General features: G+C 44.9%; 1 protein-coding gene across 1 annotated transcript in view; it reads left to right on the top strand.

Moving 5' to 3' along the window:
- Positions 1 to 3703, top strand: part of LOC139266579 (CUB and sushi domain-containing protein 1-like) — a 3131815-nt gene extending 3128112 nt beyond the window's left edge. Inside the window, exons 73-74 of the mRNA XM_070884173.1 lie at positions 2145 to 2237; positions 2997 to 3703. Coding sequence (XP_070740274.1) covers positions 2145 to 2237; positions 2997 to 3156 — 253 coding nt within the window. The 3' untranslated portion in view covers positions 3157 to 3703. The remainder of the gene's footprint in view (positions 1 to 2144; positions 2238 to 2996) is intronic.
- The last annotated feature ends 21003 nt before the right edge of the window (positions 3704 to 24706 follow it).

Here is a 24706-nt window from a genome sequence, read left to right as displayed (position 1 = left end):
ATCTTAAGAAGTGTATCCAGCAGCTGGTTTGCAGATATAACTTGAGAGTTTGTGCAATGTATATATATATATATATAAAAAAAACATTGTACATCTATTTTTGAGGATGATAATTGTAAATAATGAACAGACTAATATTGTCTTCACGGTTTTTCAGAATGCAGTTAGAGCTTGCCCTACCATATGCTTTAACCAATTGGACGGGGGAGATTGATAACATCGAGGGGTAGAAATTGCCCCCCGCGAAAAAGTGTTTCGATGGTTTTTACTGCAGCTGCGCTAACTCTTTCATGAAATTCTGCTCTTTGTTTTTTTTTGCTTTGATCCGGAAGTCGGTGTAAATGGGGGCGGTGACTACACCGAAGGGGCGGATATGGGGCGGTGACAGCAACTTAGGGGCGGAAATTTGCGGCGGTGCGGAGTCACCACCGCGATGATGTCATCACAGCGCCGCATCACCACGGCTCTCCCCTTCACTTAAAGGGGAGAGCCTCCGCGATTTTAAAACTTTGGGCCATCAGGGAGGGTTTCAGCCGGACCAGCGACCTGGCATCCAAGAACGGCTGCTAGGCTGTCTGTTGGTGGCCTGGCCGAACCCGGGGGCATAATTTTCGGGCCAAAATGGCAGTCGCCCAACAAAAACAAAACATGGTGGTAGCGGCAGTGCATCCTCCCCGATACGGAAAGCTACACCGCTGCTGCAGAAGGCCACAGACTCACTGGACCACTGGGGAAAAGCTTGTTTTGGCACTGCTGGGCGGGCCAAAGATTTTTCGAGGGAAATGTCACCGTCGGCGGTGGGAGGGGGGGAGATCAGCGGTGTGCATGGTGATGACGTGCTTAATACCGATCAGCAGCAGCGGGGAATTGGGGTACTGCTGGGAAAACACGGGAGGACAATTGGGCTAGCAGTGGCCATTCCACCAAAAATCGGCAGCCACTCCATTCCGCAGCGTAGCTGCCTATTTGCGGTGGTAACAGTACTTTAGAAAAAGACAGTTTTGGCCCCCTAGTCTTTAATCAGCGTGAGGTCTTTGTGAAGGAACTTTGAGGAATAGCAATATCCATGCCCAAACTCATGATTGTTCCATTTTAAATTCCCAAAGTGAGGAACTAACACAAGGAAAAGTGACTGAACTTGATTGAAAAAACAGATTGAATTAACTCTTAGTGCACAGCAGATGAGTTTACTCAACTGACAAGCTTTTTTACTGAGGGTGGCTCATGAGTATAATCGGTTGGCTGCCCTTCCTGTTTGGAAACAGAAAAATGCATCAAAGATTGACCTCATGGTACCTGTAACAGCACCATACCAGTCTCGAGACCTTTGCCACTGGATTCACTGAAAATGCCCTTGGGAATCCATTTGTAATCAACTACTTAATTCAAATTTGTGGCCACTGGTGTGTAAGACCAGGGAATCAGCAAAACAAAAGTTTTTTTTTTACATCTAAAAAATTTTAGATGTAAAAAAAAAGAATCGAAGTCTAGAATAGGTAGAATGTGTTAATTAGAATAAGCGTGAAATTAAAGCTAAAAAATAAAAAAACTGGCACAGAGAGAATAGGAAGAAAATCAGGATAATACAGCGAGCTCAAGTAATGTGTTTTATTTCAACTTGTGTCTATTTTCATCATTTAGATTACATTAATCTAGCTACTCTTGATGTTAGAGTAGCTTTATTGCTGGAATACTGAATTACTGGAGCCGCAACATGTGAGGTGAAAGTTTACCAAATAGGTCAAGGAGACAGGAGGCAGCAGCCTAAAAGTTATCACAAACATTCGAAATGACATACTGATTCTATTTACCGCATCCACTGAATAATTACTGTAGCTACCCCAGCTGGCTAGGATTTCCTCCTGGCTAATTTCCTCGAAATTTATAGCTCTCCCCTTCACACTAAAAATGTTACATGGTAAAATTAATCATTTTTACTTAAAACGGATACAATTGAAGCCTCCTTTTTCAAGAGTTGAATCTGGAACATAACAGATAGCTTTAACTCCATGCTGTATCTTGCTTCGTGTGCTTTCTTTCCTCTGTACAATATTGTACTGTTCATAACTTATGTAACACTGTTAGTGAAAATCCTTCTTCCTCCCCACCCAATTTTCTGCTTTTCTTTTCTATCCTCTCCTGAGGGCGGTGACTCATGCTGGGGTACGCTTCCATAGGCGTCGGCAGCCTTCTAGTACCTTGCCCAAGTGGCCATTCTTCATGTGTGAGCCTAGACGGTGAGTGCTGGCAGATTATTCAATCACGGGGGGGGCATCACAACTGAGCCCAATCCATCCTCACCTGACTTCCACATAAGTTCACCTTCAGGCAGGGCTCACTGGATAGCAATCAGGAGTGGCATTCCTGCCTGTTTTTTTTTCTCTCTCTCCTTTGCCCAGGCTGAGACTGGCAAACTCGGCACAGACCATAGATAAGACATGGGACATTCCTGTCCTGTACTAGTCTGTTTATCACTGAGCTAAGGAAGGAGCATGAAAATACATATGTTTATTTTTTGTAATTCTTGACAACTATCCTCTGCACAAGGACAGCTCTGAGTAATATTCGGTTATCCAACTCGTGTCAAATTTGTTGCACTGTTGCTATTAATACTATATAATTAAGTGATTGGCTATGCAACAGGAACATTTAAATAAAAATGCTTTCCGAAAGAACGCATACATAGGTGAAGTAACTGTAAAATTTTGACACATGGCACTGATAGGAAGATACATTATAGTTGTCGATATGATTGTAAACACAATGGAGAGTTTGAGGGTCAAGCTGATTTGGTGACAGTCCCTGAGCTTGGTCATCTATAAAGGGCTCTGCCTGGTGCAGTGGTGATCTTGCAGGACTGAGTAACTGATTCTTGAGGAGTGTTTTGGAGGGGGCTATTGCTAACTGGCTGCTCCTTTCTACATTGCTCTACTCTTTGCTATTTGGAGAACCTGTTTAAAAAAAACTTACAATATTTTTGTTTCTATTCCTCGTAGAACAAGACCAAAAGTACAATACAATGGCTATGTTGGCCATGAGAACACAAATGGACAGGCTTCATTTGAAAATCCTATGTATGATACTAACTTAAAGCCCACTGAGGCAAAGGCTGTGCGGTTCGACACAACACTGAACACTGTGTGTACAGTAGTATAGCCATCACTTTGACTGCTGACTAACTGATATTAGCCATACCTCTACCTGGCGAGCAGTAACTCCTTTGGTGCCATATACCACGTCGCTCTGTCCCACTGCTTGCTTTGCAGTGATACCCTTTTGACAACTTTTGTCAGGACGAACACAGTCAATGGAGTTTTTTTTGCTGGGACAATATCCTCAGACAACAAGTCAAAGCAATTCCTTCGAGACTTCTAATACAGGAAGAACCAAAACCAAGTCCTGGATGAGTTTGAAACTTTCTGCTTCCGGATGCACATGGCAGATTTTTCTTTTTTTTTCTGAGTTATGTATTCTTCCAAGAAGAGGTAAAAATGGACAAGAGAAGAAGGACAAAACCTGCTCCACTATTGACACTAACAAGCTTGAGATGAACTTATCATTTACAGCTGCCTACATCATAAAATAAGGTTACTGTCCGAAAACAGGGCAGCTTGGGAATTATTTTCATCTGTTGTATGGCAAATCTACTGCACAATTCTTTGCACTAGTGTGTTATGAATGAATGAGTAGGATATTGGCATCAAATAGGGTACAGGGTTTCTGCACACTGACCATTGTACATAAAAACTTGCTTCAAATTAATTCAGTTTCCATTGCTGAACATCACATAACCTTCTTGATGCTAACAATAGGTATTAGAACTTTGCAGTATTATTTCCTTCAAACTTGCATTCTTATAGGGTCGGTTTCTATTGAGGTCAGGCTTGTGAGTGAAAAAGGTTTGTGAGGGTTTTTATGGTTCCTTTAAAAAAAACTCAATTCGATATTGTTATTTGAATAAGTTGTTTCAAGCCAAAAAACAATGGAACTAGCTGAATTTTTAATACAATACTATATTTCCGAACAATTGGCTCTTTCTGAGTCTGCACAGGCTGTAGTTCAGAAATATTATCATAGAAATCTATTCTGTTTCCAGATAGCTTGCATAAACACTGCCTTTTGTAAATTATATTTAACAAAAAAATTAACTGTTATTTATTTTCCCAAGAAGAATATAAGAAAAATTGTCGTGCCATTTTTTGGTCTTTAAAAAAAAAATAATAGTCAAATGTTACAGGTGTTGTGGAAGGGGCGGTGAAGGGTCCTTAGTGGGGGTGGTGCACTGTAATGTTTGCCAAGGGTCCTCTGTACCTTGGTGTGAGCTGCCTGGCAGACATTGAGATCTGCCGTGCCTGCCCGCGGGTCGGACAATTTGTGAGGGTGACGTATCCCAACTTTGTGGAAGAGGGTTGTGCACGAGCAAAGAATAAGGGTGAGAATGAAAGTCAGTCCTCACACTTGGCAACAACATTTGACAGCCGTTCCCTGACCGATTTGCTCTGTCTTCTCAACTAAAGGACAACCATCAAACTGTGAGGTTTGCAGAAAGGGTGTAAAAGAGAAAATTGACTTCCGCAAAAGGAGTTGAAGGTCTGGGGGAAAACGTGCACGGCGCACACTGTTGGGCATGGGAGAGGAGAATGGGGATTCTTTTGTTTCTAGGTGATGTTCTATTCATCCTTAAGAGTGCCTTCACTTGTGACCTCTGTATCTCATAGCTTTACCCAAAACCAGTTGGAACTGTACAGAAAACTGCAGAAGGCTGTTGCGATTTCTTTAATATATCTGACATACAGCCTAACAGGGGAAACTGTCTCATTCACAGCTACAGCATAGAAAAACTGTCTTGCAAAAATTCACTATGTGCAGTCAGCAACAATTTTGCCAAGTTGTCGAAATAGGTGTGGCCAAACCACAAAATTACAAACTCATGGGGAAGGGGAGATGAAGGGTCTTGGTTTAGAAACTTAGATAGTACTGTTGGAAATATGTGTTTATTTAAATGGGTTAACATAGTTAAAACAGCAGGCAGCAGAATGTCATTTCTCCAGCGTTTCTGCCCATTTTCCACCCAAGTTACAATGGGAGATGAGAAGAACCCCATGGAAATTTTACCCTATTAAATGTGTGTCTGCTAATATCACCAACGGTCATTTCTAGGCTACAATCCTCACTTACCCTTGTTTAATCTTATTGAGGTTTCAGCTCCGATTGTCTATCCTGACTTTAGTAAGTGAATTATGTTACTGGGAGAGGTTAGAATAAGATTATGTTACAATGAGATTTGACTGAAGAGAGGAAGTGAATTTATTTTTAAATAAAATATTGTGTTCCTGGCTAAAAACTTTGTCAGAAACCACAGAAATTTATGATCAGAGCTTTCTCCATTTTCTTCTTGTTTTAAAATTCTATGGTGGGCTTTGATTGCTTTTTAATAATTACATTTAATTTACAACTGTGTATTGTTGAGCAATTAATAACTGAACTGGGGAGGATGTAAAGGACACAGCAGTTCTGAAAAAATATATAACCTTTATTATAAAGGTTTCCAAAATTTAGTTTGAAAACAATTGTTACATCAATTTTGAACCAGTTCCTCTGTTTGGGTTCCATGCATGCTTGTATTTTGTCATATATTCATGCATAATCTTTTACGAAAATTACTCAATTTTTCCATCAAACATAAAGCTCAATGGTTTTATGTTCAAGAGGAGGCACAATTGAAATAATTTTGGAGAAGAAGGAGAGAATGAAAGTTTGATACTCAAGTGACAAAATATAAAGGTTCCAGTTTCAACAAGGTGTGAAAATTCTATCTTAAATGGCTAAACACCTGAAAGCATGTATTTACCTTTTAACCTTTTCCCCATCACACCCCACAGACCTTTATTACAAATCAACCTGCTCTGTTTTTCAGCGATAATGCACTTAACAAAGAAAGGTAACAGTATAAACCAGATTGTAATTTTAGATTCCCTTTTACAGATTTAATAGCGCAAATAAGGATCTGCTTGATATGTGTTACAAGACAAGCTGATAATGGAGAGAAGAAAGGGCTCAATTTATTCACTGAATAATTCATGTCCTTGTGAAAGTCAACAATCCAAACTGTTTGTTGGTGCAGATACCGACTGTCTCTATCTGCAAAATGGACATGTTGATTTGCTTCATGGAAATGCACCACCTGCTCTCTGAGCTGTGGAACAGGACATGACAGAAATTACAGAGAAAAGTTCACCTTTCTTTGGACAATATCCCACCAAGGAACAATATGGCTGGGTATGATGTGGCATGCAAGCCCAAAAATCACGGTTATAAAAAACATTTAGGAATTCAGTTGCTCGTAAAGAAGTCAGCCTCGTACTATCAAAGGCTGCAGTGGACAGTGTGGGTTTGCTTTAATGAATAGTTAATGACAGATTCAAAGTATGTATTTATATATGAATTCTATTTTGAAAACTGTCAAAGGATTATGCTGAGTGTAAACACTGCAATATACTTCTATTGTCCATCCGTGTCACTCTCACCAGAGAGTGCTTTTGGAACTCAAATTGGATTATTTTGGGCTCAGGTGGTGAAGAACGTTTTTTTTTTAAATGGTGGGACATGCTCCTCTGGCAGTGCATGCTGGTATAAGTTTTCCATCGTGCTAGCTGACAAATAGCTGCTATCTTCTGCTGGAGATGTACGTCTTGGTTTCAATTAAAAATAATTACCGGTTAATTGTGGGGTGGGGGGATAGAGAGAGAGAAGACATCTAACCCTAGCAGACTAATGGTGAACATACATTCGGTGGTCTTGTGGGAGAATGGGACATTGAACCCATGGCATTCTTCCTTGATTCTGTTGATCTCATCAGCCAGTGCTGGTGGGTCATGGAAGGGGGACATTCACAAGTGGAATCTGTGCCTGCCAGTATGTGAGCTAGGTTTTGGAATCGTTCCCTTTCTGTGATAATGGCAAGGACACACCCCACTTCCCTTCCCTGTGGGACTATAGGTGGAGTTGCCAACATTCTAGGATTGTCCTAGGAATTAAAGATTAACCTCCAGGACACTGCTCCGAGCAACCCTGGAAAACAAAATCACAGGGGGTGTCAAAAAATAATAGCGTATGTTTTTTCATTTACTTTGAACACTTCATTTTTTAGTTATAAAAGTATTGGAAATGGGGCAAAAAGGTTGCTTGATTGGGCAGGGCAGTGGGAGTTGGGAGGTCACACGACAAAGCTTTCAGAAATACATTCAACCAGAGGTGGCAATGCTAATTCTAGGCAGTAAGATTAAGATTCAGCTTTACAGTTTTCTCAGCTGCGGAGTGGCAAAACTGAATCATACAGTTTAAAAAAAACTCTTTCAAATTCTCATTCCTACCTCTGGTCTCGCTGTCTGAACAGTAGTATTCTATTATTAGTAAACATGAGCTCCCGAGTTGTCCAATGGAAAATACTGAGAATACAGCTCCTTTGAGATGTATTGAAGAGGTCAGAGACAACCTGCTGGGGAATGGTGGAGAAAAGGTAAATTTGAATATGAGCTGAAAATACCCCAGAGAAGACTTTCTGAGACAGGACGATGTTACTTCTGTGTTGTAAGCTGCTGCTTATCTTACAAGTTTTGCCTTTATTCAGGCTGGTTGCAATAATGTTTTCTGTGTAAAATATTTTGTAAAAACAAACAAAAAAAAAGCTGTAAAATTGCCTATTAATCATTTCAGTGCCATCGCATCAACGGCATTATCATTCATTTTCCCATTCCACTCCTCGCTGTTCACGAAGTAGGTGCAAAAGATCCTTTTGTACAGAGATATATTTTTAATGAAGAATTTGTAAAATTATTAAATATGCCAGACCTTTTTCAATATTGTAGGTAAAAAGGTGTTAAAATAAATGTGTTTTTTTACTATGTAAAAGAAGTAATTTTCCCTATACTGTAAAAAGAAATCTTGTTTAAAGAGTAGCATCTATAGCTGGATTAAAAATTTTTGATTTTATTGCACATGAAAGTTATCATGACAGTGGCCTGTTAACGATGACCAGTATTCCCTTTTTATCATTAAAATCTGTGATAGAAGATTGTATTATAGCCTGTGCAATGCTGCCCACCTTTGAAGCTAATTTAAAACTCTAATTAAATATTTCATCACGATTTGTTGTCGAATGTGTGGAATTATATATGCATATCTTTCCCAGGGATTCATTAAGCAGTGTGTTTGGTTGATAGGAAAAAATAATGTTTATGGAGTATGATTTGGCTAATTTGCACTAAAGTCAAGAAAGGAAAGGATCTTGCCACTGAGGTAATTTTCTTTTTGAATTATGCATAAGGATCAATTTTCTGTGGCAAATAGGATAGACCTCCCTGTTGTATTTTTTCATCTTGCTTTTGCTTTTCTTTGAGAGGGTTGGGGAAAGCGAACAAGATGTCATTGCTGAGGAGTTTCCAATTTCATTAAAAATTCTGAAGTCCAGTTACTGTGTCCCTAATGTATGTTTAACTGGACCCTAGAACAGCACCTCCTACTGCACCAGTATGATTTATCATTTGCAATTTCCCACATGGCCCTTCATCTGGGTGACAAAGCCAGTTTTGTGCCAGATTAAGGAGACAGTCTTTGTGCGATGGCTTCCTGCCCAATATCTGTTGGTGTGAAATGTTCCAAATTCATTTCAGGTAGGACCCTTGCAGCTAACCATGGGATGAGACTATTATCCCATTGGCATGGGCTGAATTTGGACCCAAGACCGAATTTGGACTTGGAGGTGAAAGGAGGAAGGTATACCTAACTGCCTTAATTTGTCTTCCCTGTAACTCCATTGTTTATTCCAGAACTGCACTACTTGCAACTCTGACTGGCAGAGTTTATATCTAAGTTAAGAGATATAAATGTTTTTCATGGGGCTGCACTTATTGATATAGGATAAAATATCATCATTGGCCTTGAAATTGTGGTCGGAGGCTTCCCATGGGCGAATACCTCTGACCACAAAAATATTTACGACTGTACCTGGTGGCCCTGGAGGAACGAACACTTGTGCTACGAGGCCTCCATGTGCAGACAGTGCAAAGGCCTATGTATTCCAGGAGCATATGTGCAGCCTGGGATCACGTGGGCCTAATCACCAATGAACATGGCGTATCCCCATTCACAATAATGGTGAGTTCCGTTTGTACGGAGTGATCGTTTCTATGAATGGGGATATCCCCAAATACACACAAACTTTTAAAATAAATAAGAAAAACACTTCACATATTTAAAATTAATTGAAATTGAATTTAATTAAATGTTCTGGACAAAAATTTATTTTTTTGAAATGTTTTAAAATGTTTTAATAGGGTAAAAATAATCTTACCATAATGGACAGGGTTTTTAATATAAAAATTATTGATAACATTTTATTTTTCTACTTTTTAAAACTTTTACGCTGATAAAAGCAGGCTTTACGCTTTTTACCAGGCATAAGAGTTTAAAGGACATTCGTTGGGCAAGAGTTGGGCAAAGTGTCCAAATCTCCGCCCGCGAAGGCTCTTATCCCGAGGATGTGTTGAAACTGTTATATTGAATTCTTCAGCCTTGAAAGACAGCATCTGAGAGGGGACCTCATAAAGATATATATTGGCTGGACTTTTGGTTTTGCTGTTTTTGGGGCGAGGGCAGGAAAGTTACTGCCCGGGTAACATCTGCGCTGTGTGGAGAAATTTTTGCCATCTGGGCCCTGCGCAGCGCAAAGGGAGGCGTTGTACAACTTTTGCGTTGCAAAAATGCCAACGAAAGTGTGGGGCCAGGAGCACTCAGAGAGAGGCTTTGGGAGGGGGAAAAAAAATCACAAAAAACATTGCCCACACCACCACAACACAAATCGCTACACAAAGTAAAATAATAAACACTGGAACTTACCTATGTTGCATTTTATCTACCTCACTGCAGGGCAGGGCTACTCTGTTTTACTGGCAGTCATCGCGGGGCGTGCTTCGGGGTGTACGGGTCGGGTGCGAGTCCAAACTACTGTCGGTGTCATAATGAGAGGGGTTGCACACCTGGCACAGCTCTTAAGCACTGCCGCAAAACCCGACCGGAGGATTGTGACCGGACACAGAAGACCTCCCGCCCTATTTTCACCCTGGAGCGCAAAGGACCCGACAATCCAGCCCATTTATATAATACTAAGTAGAATAGAAAAAATTCAATCTGACGGTATTCGTAATTAAAATACGACTGCAGGACAAAAGGACATGGATGTAAACAGAAAGTTCAAAATGTTCTTCATGTTCTTCCCTGTCGCCATTGTTTATCCCAGAAAGCACTTCTTCATGCAAAGAGTTATCACAAAGAATTATCAATATCTGTTTGGGCAGTACAGTCAAAAACTCTGGAGTCAATGAAGAGGTAGTTGATGCTGTTATGCCGGAAATCAAAGGTTTTTAAGGCATGATGAGGTAGATCAGTTAAACAGCCTCCTTCATCGGTTTTGGTAAGCTCATAATAAAGGTGGAAACTGAGTACTGTGTACAATGAGCAAGTGTGATCTTAGCTCCTTTAATAAGATTCCAGAATGCTGGTACTTCGTGGGTGGCCTGCTTATATACCGTGCTCCCAAGGGATCGCAACAGGTGGACCCTCTGGTGGTCAGGTGTCATGCAGGTTACAAACGGTTAAATACATAACATCACTCCCCGTGAAGTCAAAAGTGCATTTATTTACAAGGTGAGACGATCTGGGGCTTTACGCTCCCTTGTCGATCGTCTCGGTACAAATGCGGGTGTAGGTGGGTTGCTCAGTTCTTCACTGGGCTGTTGGGCAGCCGGCCTTGTCGGGCTGCTGGGGATGATGAGTTTGGTTTCGTGTTCAACCATGATGTCAGTTGCCACTTGTGTGAGTGTTGGAGGATCAAAGTTGGTGGTGTCCTCTTCGGATTGTACGTAGCTGTTGGTGAACTGCAATTTGATTTGGTCCAAATGTTTTCTGTGCATTTGCCCATTCGCCAATTTGATCTGAAACACCCTACTCCCCTCTTTGGCTGTGACCGTGCCAGCGAGCCATTTGGGACCATGTCCATAATTGAGCACAAACACAAGATCATTGATCACAATATCGCGTGACAAATTTGCACGGCCATGGTGTACACTTTGTTGATACCGCTTGTCCTCCACATGATCATGGAGATCAGGGTGGACAATAGAAAGCCTTGTTTTAAGCGCCCTTTTCAAGAGCAGCTCGGCTGGGGGAACCCCGGTGAGTGAGTGGGGTCTGGTGCGGTAGCTAAGCAACACTCGGCACAGCCGGGTCTGCAGGGAGTCTTCCGACACACGTTTCAAGCTTTGCTTGATGGTCTGAACTGCCCATTCTGCCTGGCCGTTGGATGCGGGCTTGAACGGAGCAGATGTGACGTGTTTGATCCCGTTGTGGGTCATGAATTCCTTGAATTCAGCACTGGTGAAGCACGGCCCATTGTCGCTGACGAGGACATCGGGCAAGTTGTGCGTAGCAAACATGGCTCATAGGCTTTCAATGGTGGCCGTTGACGTGCTTACAGACATTATTGCACATTCAATCCATTTTGAGTAAGCGTCCACGACAACCAAAAACATTTTGCCTAGAAATGGGCCCGCATAGTCTACATGGATTTTCAACCACGGTTTTGAGGGCCACGACCACAAACTTAGCGGTGCCTCTCTGGGTGCATTGCTCAGCTGAGAGCAAGTGTTGCACTGGCCCACGCATGACTCTAGATCTGAGTCGATGCCGGGCCACCACACATGGGATCTGGCTATGGCTTTCATCATTACAATGCCTGGGTGGGTGCTGTGCAGTTCACATATGAATGTGTCTCTGCCTTTCTTGGGCAAGACCACACGATTGCCCCACAAGAGACAGTCTGCCTGCAGGGACAACTCATTTTTGCGTCTGTGGAATGACTTAATCGCCTCCTGCATCTCCACTGGGACACCGGACCAGCTCCTATGGAGGACACAGTTTTTTTTTAACCAAGGACAGTAAAGGATCCTGGCTGGTCCAGGTCCTGATCTGGTGGGCTGTAACGGGGTACTTCTCATTCTCAAATGCCTCCATGACCATGAACAAGTCCGCTGACTGTGCCATTTCCATCCCGGTGGTGGGCAATGGCAGCCGACTGAAAGCATCTGTGCAGTTCTCTGTGCCCGGTCTGTGGCAGATTATATAGTTGTATGCCGACAGTGTGTGCGTCCATCTTTCGATGTGGGCAGAGGCATTGGTGTTAATCCCTTTGCTCTCAGAGAACAACGATATGAGCGGCTTGTGGTCAGTTTCAAGCTCAAACTTGAGGCCAAATAAGAACTGGTGCATTTTGTTTACCGCGTAGACACACGCCAGAGCCTCTCTCAATCATGCTGTTGGCCCTTTTAGGCTTGGACAAACTCCTGGATGCATAAGCGACCGGTTGCAAAATCTCCAAATCATTAGCCTATTGTAACACACACCCGACCCCGTACGATGATGCATCGCAAGCCAGCACAACTCTTTTACAAGGGTTGTACAGGACAAGCAGCTTGTTAGAACACAACAGATTTCTGGCTTTCTTAAAGGCATCCTCTTGTGAATTCCCCCATACTCAGTCATCTCCCTTGCGCAGTAGCTCATGTAGGGGTTCCAACAGGGTGCTTAACCCAGGTAGGAAATTACCGAAATATTTAAGGAATCCCAGAAACGACCGCAGCTCCGTCACGGTCTGTGGTCATGGCGCATTCTTGATGGCCTCCGTCTTGGCGTCGGTGGGTCTGATGCCGTCTGTTGCGATTCTCCTTCCCAAGATCTCGACATCCTGTGCCAGGAAAACACACTTCGAGCGTTTCAACCTGAGCCCCACGCGATCCAACCAACTAAGAACCACTTCCAGATTCTTAAAGTGCTCCGTGGTGTCCCTACCTGTAACCAATATTTCGTCCTCGGTGACCACTGTGCAAGGAACCGACTTTAGCAGGCTCTCCACGTTCCGCTGGAAGATCGCCGTGGCCGACCGAATCCTGAACGGGCACCGGTTATAGATAAACAGACCTTTGTGCGTGTTGATGCAGGTGATGCCTTTCGAAGACTCCTTCAGCTCCTGTGTCATATAGGCCGAGGTCAGGTCCAGCTGAGTGAATGTCTTCCTTCCAGCCAGGGTCGCAAATAGATCATCTGCCTTGGGTAGCGGGTATTGGTCCTGCAGCGAAAAACGGTTAATCGTTACTTTATATATAGTCCCCTCAAATTCTAACCGTGTTGTCCTCCTTGAGTACCTGGACAATCGGACTGGCCCAGTCGTTGAATTCCACCGGCGCGATGATGCCTTCATGTTGCAGCCTGTCCAGCTCAATTTCTACTTTTTCACGCATCATGTACATAAGAACATAAGAACAGGAGTAGGCCATCTAGCCCCTCGAGCCTGCTCCGCCATTCTCTTTTCAGCCTCTCTGTGTCCTCTGCACAACCCGGTTTCCCACTAATCTTTGTGTCATCTGCAGATTTTGTTACACTACACTCCGTCCCCTCTTCCAGGTCATCTATGTATATTGTAAACAGTTGTGGCCCCAGCACCGATCCCTGTGGCACACCACTAACCACCGATTTCCAACCCGAAAAGGACCCATTTATCCCGACTCTCTGCTTTCTGTTAGCCAACCAATTCTCGATCCATGCTAATACATTTCCTCTGCCTCCGCGTACTTTTATCTTCTGCAGTAACCTTTTGTGTAGCACCAACTGGTGGGCCTTCTGGTGGCCAGGCATCATGCAGGTTACAAAGGGTTAAATACATAACAGGTTTATTGTGATCTCTCCTGTGATTGACTAAGAGATATGTTTCTGGTGAAGATATTGAGTGGTTGGAAGAGGACTTGATTTCATTAGGGGTAATTGTCACCATCATCTTCGGGGCGGTAATCTGTTTTTGCGGATCAGCCATCCCTTATAGAAACTACCTGATATTAATTTTCATTGAAATCGATGGGAATTTAAGTTGGATAAGTTCTAAACCAGTGGATGATCTATTCTGCTAGTTTATTGCCTGAGGTGTAAAGGTTAAAATGACCCTCATTAATTTGTAGTTCAACTCCATTAGAATCGTGATACTGAATGACCTTCTAAGTCCCATTGGGTACAAGTTGGGACACCATTACAAACCATAAGAGCAGCTAAGGAACATCAAAGCCACCCAGAGTTCAAGATGTCTATCTGCGAGCTCCATACTTTTTAGGTGTAATTTTCTGACATCACGCTCCCAACAGGGAGTAACCACAAGATCAATGATCTAATTTCAGCATGCGCTGCACACAATCTTCTGACCAGGAGTTAAAAATTGGAAAATTCCCCTTATGTCACAATGCTACATAGAAACATAGAAACATAAAAAATAGGTGCAGGAGTAGGCCATTCGGCCCTTCGAGCTTGCACCACCATTCGATAAGATCATGGCTGATCATTCACTCAGTACCTCTTTCCTGCTTTCTCTCCATACCCTTTGATCCCCTTAGCCTTAAGGGCCATATCTAACTCCCTCTTGAATATATCCAATCAACTGGCATCAGCAACTCTCTGCGGCAGGAAATTCCACAGGTTAACAACTCTCTGAGTGAAGAAATTTCTCCTCATCTCAGTCCTAAATGGACTACCCCTTATCCTAAGACTGTGTCCACTGGTTCTGGACTTCCCCAACATCGCAAACAATCTACACACATCTAACCTTTCCCGTCCCGTTAGAATCTTGTATGTTTCTATGAGATCCCCTCTCATCCTTCTAAACTCCAATGTATAAAGGCCCACTTGATCCAGGCTCTCCTCATATGTCAGTCCAGCCATCCCGGGAATCACTCTGGTGAACCTTCGCTGCACTCCCTCAAAGCAACAACATCCTTCCTCAGATTAGGAGACCAAAACTGAACATAATATTCCAGGTGAAGCCTCACCAAGGCCCTGTACAACTGCAGTAAGACCTCCTTGCTCCTATACTCAAATCCCCTAGCTATGAAGGCCAACATACCTTTTTCCTTCTTCACGGCCTGCTGTACCTGTATGCAAATTTTCAAAGACTGAAGAACTATGACACCCAGGTCTCGTTGCACCTCGCCTTTTCCTAATCTGCCACCATTCAGATAATATTCTGTCTTCGCGTTTTTGCCCCCAAAGTGAATAACCAAACATTTATCCACATTATATTGCATCTGCCATGCATTTTCCCACTCACCTAACCTGTCTAAGTCATCCTTCAGCCTCTTAGCATCCCCCTCACAGCTCACACCGCCACCCAGTTTAGTGTCATTTGCAAACTTGGAGATATTACACGCAATTCCTTCATCCAAATCATTGACGTATATTGTAAAGAGCTGGGGTCCCAGCACTGAGCCCTGCGGCACTCCACTAGTCACTGCCTGCCATTCTGAAAAGGACCCATTTATCCTGACTCTATGCTTCCTGTCTGCCAACCAGTTCTCTATCCACGTCAGTATATTACCCCCAATACAATGTGCTTTGATTTTGTACACAAATCTCTTGTGTGGGACCTCGTCAAAAGCCTTTTGAAAGTCCAAATACACCACATCCACTGGTTCTCCCTTGTCCACTCTACTAGTTACAGCCTCAAAAAATTCCAGAAGATTTGTCAAGCATGATTTCCCTTTCATAAATCCATGCTGACTTGGACCGATCCTGTCACTGCTTCCCAAATGGACTGCTATTTCATTCTTAATAATTGATTCCAACATTTTCCCCCCACTGATGTCAGGCTAACCGGTCTATAATTACCCACTTTCTCTCTCCCTCTCTTTTTAAAAAGTGGTGTTACATTAGCTACTCTCCAGTCCATAGGAACTGATCCCGAGTCGATAGACTGTTGGAAAATGATCACCAATGCATCCACTATTTCTAGGGCCACTTCCTTAAGTACTCTGGGATGCAGACTATCAGGCCCCGGGGATTTATCGGCCTTCAACCTCAACACAATTTCCCGAACGCAATTTTCCGTCTAGTAAGAATATCCTTCAGTTCCTCCTTCACACTAGACCCTCGGTCCCCTAGTACTTCCGGAAGGTTATTTGTGTCTTCCTTCGTGAAGACAGAACCAAAGTATTTGTTCAATTGGTCTGCCATTTCTTTGTTCCCCATTCTAAATTCACCTGAATCCGACTGCAAGGGACCTAAGTTTGTCTTCACTAATCTTTTTCTCTTCACTAATCTTTTTCTCTTCACATATCTGTAGAAGCTTTTACAGTCAGTTTTAATGTTCCCGGCAAGCTTCTTCTCGTAATCTATTTTCCCCCTCTTAATTAAACCCTCTGCTGAATTCTTAATTTCTCTTAGTCCTCAGGTTTGCTGCTTTTTCTAGACAATTTATATGCCTCTTCCTTGGTTTTAACACTATCCTTAATTTCCCTTGTTAGCCACGGTTGAGCCACCTTCCCCGTTTTATGTTTATTCCAGACAAGGATGTACAATTGCTGAAGTTCATCCATGTGATCTTTAAATGTTTGCCATTGCCTATACACCGTCAATCCGTTAAGTATCATTTTCCAGTCTATTCTAGCCAATTCACACCACAAACCATCAAAGTTACCTTTTCTTAAGTTCAGGACCCTAAATTTCTGAATTAACTGTATCACTCTCCATCCTAATAAAGAATTCAACCATGTTATGGTCACTCTTCCCCAAGGGGTCTCGCACAACAAGATTGCTAATTAGTCCTTTCTCATTACACATCACCCAGTCTAGGATGGCCAGCTCCCTGGTTGGTTCCTCGACATATTGGTCTAGAAAGCCTAATACACTGCAAGAAATCCTCCTCCACCGCATTGCTACCAGTTTGGTTAGCCCAATCAATATGTAGATTAAAGTCACCCATGATAACTGCTGTACCTTTGTTGCATGCATCCCTAATTTCTTGTTTGATGCTGCCCCCAACCTTACCACTACTGTTTGTTGGTCTGTACACAACTCCCACGAGCATTTTCTGCCCTAGCGTATTCCGCAGCTCCACACATACCTATTGCAAATCATCCAAGCTAATGTCCTTTCTTATTATTGCATTAATGTCCTCTTTAACCAGCAATGCCACCTCACCTCCTTTTCCTTTCTGTTTATCCTTTTTAAATGTTGAATACCCTTGGATGTTGAGTTCACAGCCTTGGTCACCCTGGAGCCATGTCACGTGATGCCAATTACATCATACCCGTTAACTGCTATCCGCGCAGTTAATTCGTCCACCTTATTCTGAAAACTCCTCGCATTGAGGCACAGAGCCTTCAGGCTTGTCTTTCTAACACACTTTGCCCCTTTAGAATTTTGCTGTAATGTGGCCCTTTTTGCTTTATGCCTTAGGTTTTTTTGCCCTCCATTTTTACTTTGCTTCTTTCTATCTTTTGCTTCTGCCCCTATTCTACTTCCCTTTGTCTCCCTACCTTGGTTCCCATCCCCCTGCCATATTAGTTTAACCTCTCCCTAACATACTAGCAAAAACTCCCCCTAGAATATTGATTCCAATCCTGCCCAGGTGCAGACTGTCCGGTTTGTACTGGTCCCACCTCCCCCAGAACCGGTTCCAATGTCCCAGGAATTTGAATCCCTCCCTGCTGCACCATTCCTCAAGCCATGTTTTCATCTGAGCTATCCTGTGATTCCTATTCTGACTAGCACGTGGCACTGGTAGCAATCCTGAGATTACTACTTTTGAGGTCCTACTTTTTAATTTAGCTCCTAGCTCCCTAAATTAATCTTGTCGGACCTCATCCCGTTTTATACCTATATCTTTAGTACCCATATGCGCCACGACAACTGGCTGTTCACCCTCTTTGTTCAGAATGTCCTGCACCCGCTCCACGACATCCTTGACCCTTGCACCAGGGAGGCAACATACCATCCTGGAGTCTCGATTGCGGCCACAGAAATGGCTATCTATTCCCCTTACAATTGAATCCCCTATCACTATAGCTCTCCCACTCTTTTTCCTGCCCTCCTGTACAGCAGATCCACCCACGGTGCCATAAACTTGGCTGCTGCTGCCCTTCTCTGATGAGTCATCCCCCTTAACAGTATCCAAAGCGGTGTATCCGTTTTGCAGGGGGATGACCGCAGGGGACGCTTGCACTACCTTCCTTGCACTGCTCTTCCTGCTGGTCACCCGTCCCCTATCTGGCTGTGTACCCTTTACCTGTGGCGTGTCCAACTCACTAAACGTGCTATTCATGACATCCTCAGCATCGTGGATGCTCCAGAGTGAATCCACCCGCAGCTCCAGTGCCGCAATGCGGTCTGTCAGGAGCTGCAGGCGGATGCACTTCCCGCACACGTAGTCGTCAGGGACACCGGAAGCGTCCGTCACTGCCCACATAGTACAGCAGGAGCATAACACGTGTCCGAGCTGTCCTGCCATGACTTATCCCTTAGGTTAACTTAAATTGGCAATAACAATGCTAAAGGTTACTTACTGATATAGAAAGGAAAGAGAAAAACTATTTACCTATCACCAGCCAATCACTTATCCCCTTGGCTGTGACATCACCTTTCGATTTCCTTCTACTTCTTTTTTCCTCCCTGCTGCAGCTGCACCAGCTGGCCTCTCGAACTGCCGATGCTCCTGATGGGCCTCTTACAGGCCTCAGCAATGTCCCACTCCGCCTCCTGACTCCCCTCTGGCCTCTCGAACTGCCGGTGCTCCTGATGGGCCTCTTACAGGCCTCAGCAATGTCCCACTCCGCCTCCTGACTCCCCTCTGGCCTCTCGAACTGCCGATGCTCCTGATGGGTCTCTTACAGGCCTCAGCAATGTCCCACTCCGCCTCCTGACTCCCCTCTGGCCTCTCGAACTGCCGATGCTCCTGATGGGTCTCTTACAGGCCTCAGCAATGTCCCACTCCGCCTCCTGACTCCCCTCTGGCCTCTCGAACTGCCGATGCTCCTGATGGGCCTCTTACAGGCCTCAGCAATGTCCCACTCCGCCTCCTGACTCCCCTCTGGCCTCTCGAACTGCCGGTGCTCCTGATGGGCCTCTTACAGGCCTCAGCAATGTCCCACTCCGCCTCCTGACTCCCCTCTGGCCTCTCGAACTGCCGACGCTCCTGTTGGGACTCTTGTCGGCCTCAGCAATGTCCCACTTCGCCTCCTGACTCCCCGCTGGCCTACCCGCTGTTTGTTGTTCCTGTAGATGCTTCTTTCCAAATAACCTCAGAATTTTTATCTCTTTGTGGAGTATTATCCCTTAATTCAAAATATAGCTAGCAAGATTTGCATATTCATTTTGGTAGGAAGAATGAAGAGAGGCAATTATAAACTAAGGAGTGAAAATTGCCCTCTGCCCTGTTTCAGGCGGATAAGTCGAATTATTTGAATTATTACCACCCGGCGGGAGGCAGGAAATTGGGCTCTTTAAATCAAAAAATGCCTCCCAGCACTTTTGGGTGCAGTTGGGAGCGGGGTGGGAACGGGGCAGTGTCCATCAGCGCGATGCGGATGAGCCGCATAACACTGATGCGTCACAACATCCCTCCCCAGATGCTGCAAGTCCTAATGAGGCCTCCGTGGCGCCCACTGCGTCACCAGGGAGGGAATTGGCTGGGCCAGCGGCCGGACACCCAAGAAAGGGTGCCGGGCTGCCTGCTGGCGGCCCGGCCGAACTAGCCATCGCCATTGTCAGGCTGACTCAGGAATTGGCCGGCAATTAATACAAAATGACAGCCGCGAATGTACGCCCTAACCTTTAAGGGCGGTCGCAGCGCCTCGCGTAGCTGTAGGGGTCACCGACCGAGTTCTACTGCGTGCCTGCGGGGTGCAAAAGGGGTCGGCGCACTGGGTGGGGTGGGAAAGTCTTTTGGAAACCCGTTTTTGTTGCACCCGGACCGGGAGCAATTTTGGGTGGGTCATACCCGCTGCCTGCACCCTGGGCAGAGAAACCTTACTGCCCTGTTACCGCCGGTAATGGGCCTTAAAAAAGAGGCAATTTTGGCCCCTATATAGTACAATTTTCAAGGAACACAGACCTGGAGATGTATATGCACAAATATTTAATGGTGGCAGGACAAATTAACGAGTTTGTTAAAAAAAAAAGCATTTGGGACCCTTGCTTTTATTAATAGAGATATGGGGCTGGATTTTAGGCTTTTCCATTTTCGGGGTGAAAATGGAGGCGGGGCGGGAAAGTTACCAGCCGGGAATAGTTTGCGCTTTAGTAAGGAAGTTTGGGCATCTGGGCCCTGCATCAGGGTACGGAGCATGAAGGGAGGCGTTGTACAACCTTCGAGGTGCAAAAATGGGAAACTCACGAACTCAAGTGCCGGGCCATGTGCGCTCCGAGAGAGGCCTTGGGGGAATGGGGGAGGAGGGGAGTGGAAAAAACCTTAAAAAACCCCACAAAAACATTGGCCACACCACAACACATATCGTTAAAAAAATTACAAGAACAAGCAGGTGCACTTACCTTTACAGTACTTTAACTTCCTCACCACCACCGGGGCTGGAGCGCTCTGGTTTCCCAGGCGGTCATTGCGAGACACGATTCCAGGCGTACGGGTTGGGTTCGAGTCAAAATTCGGACGGCGTCGCAACGAGAGGTGTTGCACTCCCGGTGCTGCCCTTACCCCATTTCACGCCACTCCGGGGCGAAATCTGGAGTGCAAAAGGGCCGGAAAATCCAGCCCTCAGAGTACAGAAGCAAGGAAGTTGTGCAAAGCCTTTATAAAACACTGGTTAAGTTTCAGCTGGGGTATTGTTTTTAATTCTGGGCACCACATGTTAGGGAGGCTGTCAAACCTTTAGAGAGGGTGCAGGAGAGATTTATAAGAATGGAACCAGGGACGAGGGACCTCAGTTATTTGGAGGGACTGGAGAAGCTGGGGTTGTTCTCCTTAGAGCAGAGAAAGTTAAGAGGAAATTTGACAGAGGTGTTCAAAATCATGAAGGGTAAGGGTTGATAACCAGAGGACACAGATTGAAGGTGATTGGAAAAAGAACCAGAGGCAACACAAGGAAAAAATATGTGTGCAGCGAGTTGACCTGAAGCAATTGGAAACAGATTCAATCGTAACTTTCAAAAGGGAATTGGATATATACTTGAAGGGAAAACCATTACAAAGCTATGGAGAAAGAACTGGGGAGTGGGATTAATTGGATAGTCACTGGAGTTCAGAAGAATGAGAGGCGACCTCATAGAAACGTTTAAAATTCTGACGGGGTTAGACAGGTTAGATGCAGGAAGAATGTTCCCAATGTTGGGGAAGTCCAGAACCAGGGGACACAGTCTAAGGATAAGGGGGAAGCCATTTAGGACCGAGATGAGGAGGAATTTCTTCACCCAGAGAGTGGTGAACCTGTGGAATTCTCTACCACAGAAAGTTGTTGAGGCCAATTCACTAAATATATTCAAAAAGGAGTTAGATGAAGTCCTTACTACTAGGGGAATCAAGGGGTATGGTGAGAAAGCAGGAATGGGGTACTGAAGTTGCATGTTCAGCCATGAACTCATTGAATGGCGGTGCAGGCTAGAAGGGCCGAATGGCCTACTCCTGCACCTATTTTCTATGTTTCTATGTTTCTATGTTTCTAAATCTGTCAACACTGCAATGGACCGAAAGGCCTCCTTCTGTGCCACGTCATTCTATAATTCTATGGCCGGAATTTTTACGTTTGGACCTGTCAGGAATGGTGGGGGGGATCCCCGGTATAGTGTGGGAAACCCGGAAATCCACCGCACGCTGCACAATAACTCCACAACGTGCGTGTGATGTCACAGATCGATTCCCTGCCCAAAAGTCAGCCTGATTGACAAGCTGGCTCCCAATCGGGTGGGGAACGCTTGAGAAGAGGCAGCAAACGGAAGTAGGTGTATGCCGCTACCCTGGGCGGATCGATCCTTGACCCCGGCGGAAAGGGGTCCTGATCCCTGACCCCGGCAGAAGCACTCTTGCTGCACCCAGCCCACAAGGATTAGTCCCCAAAGCTATCCTCACCTTGCTGCAGCTGTTGGGAATCCCGAGGCCCGGGAAAATCCGAGGTTTCCAGCAAGGATATAATATTTAAAGTGCCAACCTGCCTCCTGGTTGCGGGTTGGTTGCCCATCCCCTGTCCCGCCTCGGTTAAAACCGGAGGTGAGCAGTTTGGGGTCAGATTTCAGATTTTTAACAGTTTTACTTCTCACCAACCCCAATCCACCCATTTTCTGGTGTTAAATTCTGCCCTATGATTCTATATTCAGGAATTGGAACAACATAACATAAATTTAAAGTTGGCTGAACTGTTGCCAAAGAGTCCACTCCACTCATTATCCAGGCCACTTTTGGTTCTAGTTTCTCTCCAAGCTTATCTCATTCATGAGAACCACCACCGCTCCCTTCAACCCCATTCCCACTAAACTCCTGATCACTCAACTCCCCTTCCAAGCCCCATGCAGTTGACATTGTAAATGGCTCCCTCTCTTCAGGCTCTGTCACCCTCAAAACTACCATCATCACTCCTCTCCTCATAAATAAACTGCCCTTGACCCCTCTATCCTAGCAAACTATCTCCAAACTTCCGAAGCCCCAAATTTTCCTTAAACAGTGACAAATTACATTCTCTGTGACTGTGGCCGTAATGCATTATTCCTTCTCATCCTTCTTAACATCTCTGCAACCTTCTCGACAATCAGCCACACCATTCCCCTCCAATGCCTCTCCCGCATCGTGCAGATCAATGAGACTTCCCTTGTTTGATTCAACTCCTACCTCTGCAATCCTTACCTAGCCACATAATCTACTGCAATAGCTTCCCTTCCCACTGCACACTGTCATCTCAGGAGCCTCCAAGGATCTATCCTTGGCCCCTTCCTCTTCTTTATCAACTTGCTTTACCTTGGCAATAATATCCACATACACGGGCTCAGCTTCCACATGTACACCGATGACACCCAACTCAACCTCTTCACCACCTCTCTCGACTCTTCCATTGCCTCTGTGCAATCATACTGCTAGTCTGATATCTAGTCTTAGTTAAGCCATAATGTCCTCCAGCTAAACATAGGGAAGACCGTAACCATGCTGTTTGGTCCCCAGTCCAAACACTTTATCCATGCCACTGACTCCATCCCTCTCCGCTGACATGATCTCAGGCTCAGTCAGACTGTTGACCATCTTGGCATCCTGCTTGATCCTGAGCTGAGTTTCAGAATGCAAGGGCTAGAACCTCCACTTTTTTTGCATGCTTAACACCCACTTAACACCCACTTAACCGCTGAAATGACATATAACGCCCAGATATCGCCCATTTAGCCACAACATGGAAACTGACGAGCATTTTTCGGAAACCTATCGCCGAGTGTTACTTTCCCCATGTACATAAAGCTAGGAAAAAATAATACCGCCCGCCCACTTTTTTTGGGCGGAATCATCAGAATGGGCGAAATCAATGCCCATAATATCGCCCAGCTTTACTTTCCACACGGAATTAACGCCGAGATTCAATAATACCGCTCGCCCAATTTTTTTTGTCGTAACGATCATATTTGCCAAAACTAAGCGGCCATGAGATCGCCCAGCGTCATTTTCACCACCTCGCACACATATCGGCCACAATTTCACTCGCCCAATAAACCGTCCGGAAAAAGTGGAACTAACCGGAACTAATCACAGCGTTATTAAAAGGCTGCTCTGCTTCAACCTCGGGGGAGTTCTGATGTACTCTGGAGATTGTTGGAGTTGATGTGAACATCTGTACAAACATCTTGACCATACTGTGACCGATTGGAATTTAATAGGTGTCTCCGTCGGGGGCATTCATTGTTTGTGACTAATCGGTGGAAAACAGAGAGCTATTGCAATGGGCTTTCTTACATGCTACAGACTCGAGATGGCCGAAGATACGCTTCACTACATTATGTGCCCAATGTAAGACATGCCAGACTGATGAGGAGGACCAGACGTTACACCCCCCGCAAGTACAGGGAAAAGTGGTCTTACGTCAACTTGCCTGACACCACCATCTGCCTTCGGAGACTGCACTTCCACAAAGAGGTTATCAGTGAGGTATGCCAGCTGATAAGGGCAGATCTGCAGCCTGCCAGCACCATCAGCACTGCACTGTCCATCGAGGTCAAAGTTACCGCGGCACTGTCGTTCTACGCCTTGGGTTCTTTTCAGGCCTCAGCTGGCGATATTTGTGGTCTGTCTCAGCATGTCACACATTGCTGCATTAGACAGGTCACTGAAGCCCTGTACGCACACAGGAGGGAGTTGATCAGCTTCCCTATGACCAGGGAGGCACAGAGTGAGAGGGCTCTAGGATTCTCCAGAATTGCAAACTTCCCCAAGGTGCAGGGAGCAATAGACTGTACGCACATCGCGATGCGGGCACCTTTTCAGGATGCAGAGGTTTTTAGGAACCGCAAGGGATTCCACTCCCTGACTGTCCAACTTGTTGTCGACCACCAGCAAATTATAATGACAGTGAATGCTCAATTTCTGGGCAGCAACCATGATACTTACATCCTGCATGAGAGCACTGTATCTGACTTGTTTAACAATCAGCCACAAGGTCAATGCTGGATGCTTGGTGACAAAGGATATGGCCTTGCCACCTGGCTGATGATCCCCCTGCATGACACCCACACTGAAGCTGAGAGGCGATACAATGAGAGTCACAGAGCCACTCGCAATATTGTGGAGAAAACCATTAGAGCACTGAAGCAGCGCTTTAGATGCCTGGACCACTCAGGAGGCGAGCTCCAATACCACCCTGAG

The sequence above is a fragment of the Pristiophorus japonicus genome, chromosome 7, assembly GCF_044704955.1.
Source record: "Pristiophorus japonicus isolate sPriJap1 chromosome 7, sPriJap1.hap1, whole genome shotgun sequence".
NCBI lineage: Eukaryota > Metazoa > Chordata > Chondrichthyes > Pristiophoridae > Pristiophorus > Pristiophorus japonicus.
The sequence above is the reverse complement of the archived record's forward strand: the minus strand, read 5'-3'. Positions and strand labels throughout refer to the sequence as shown.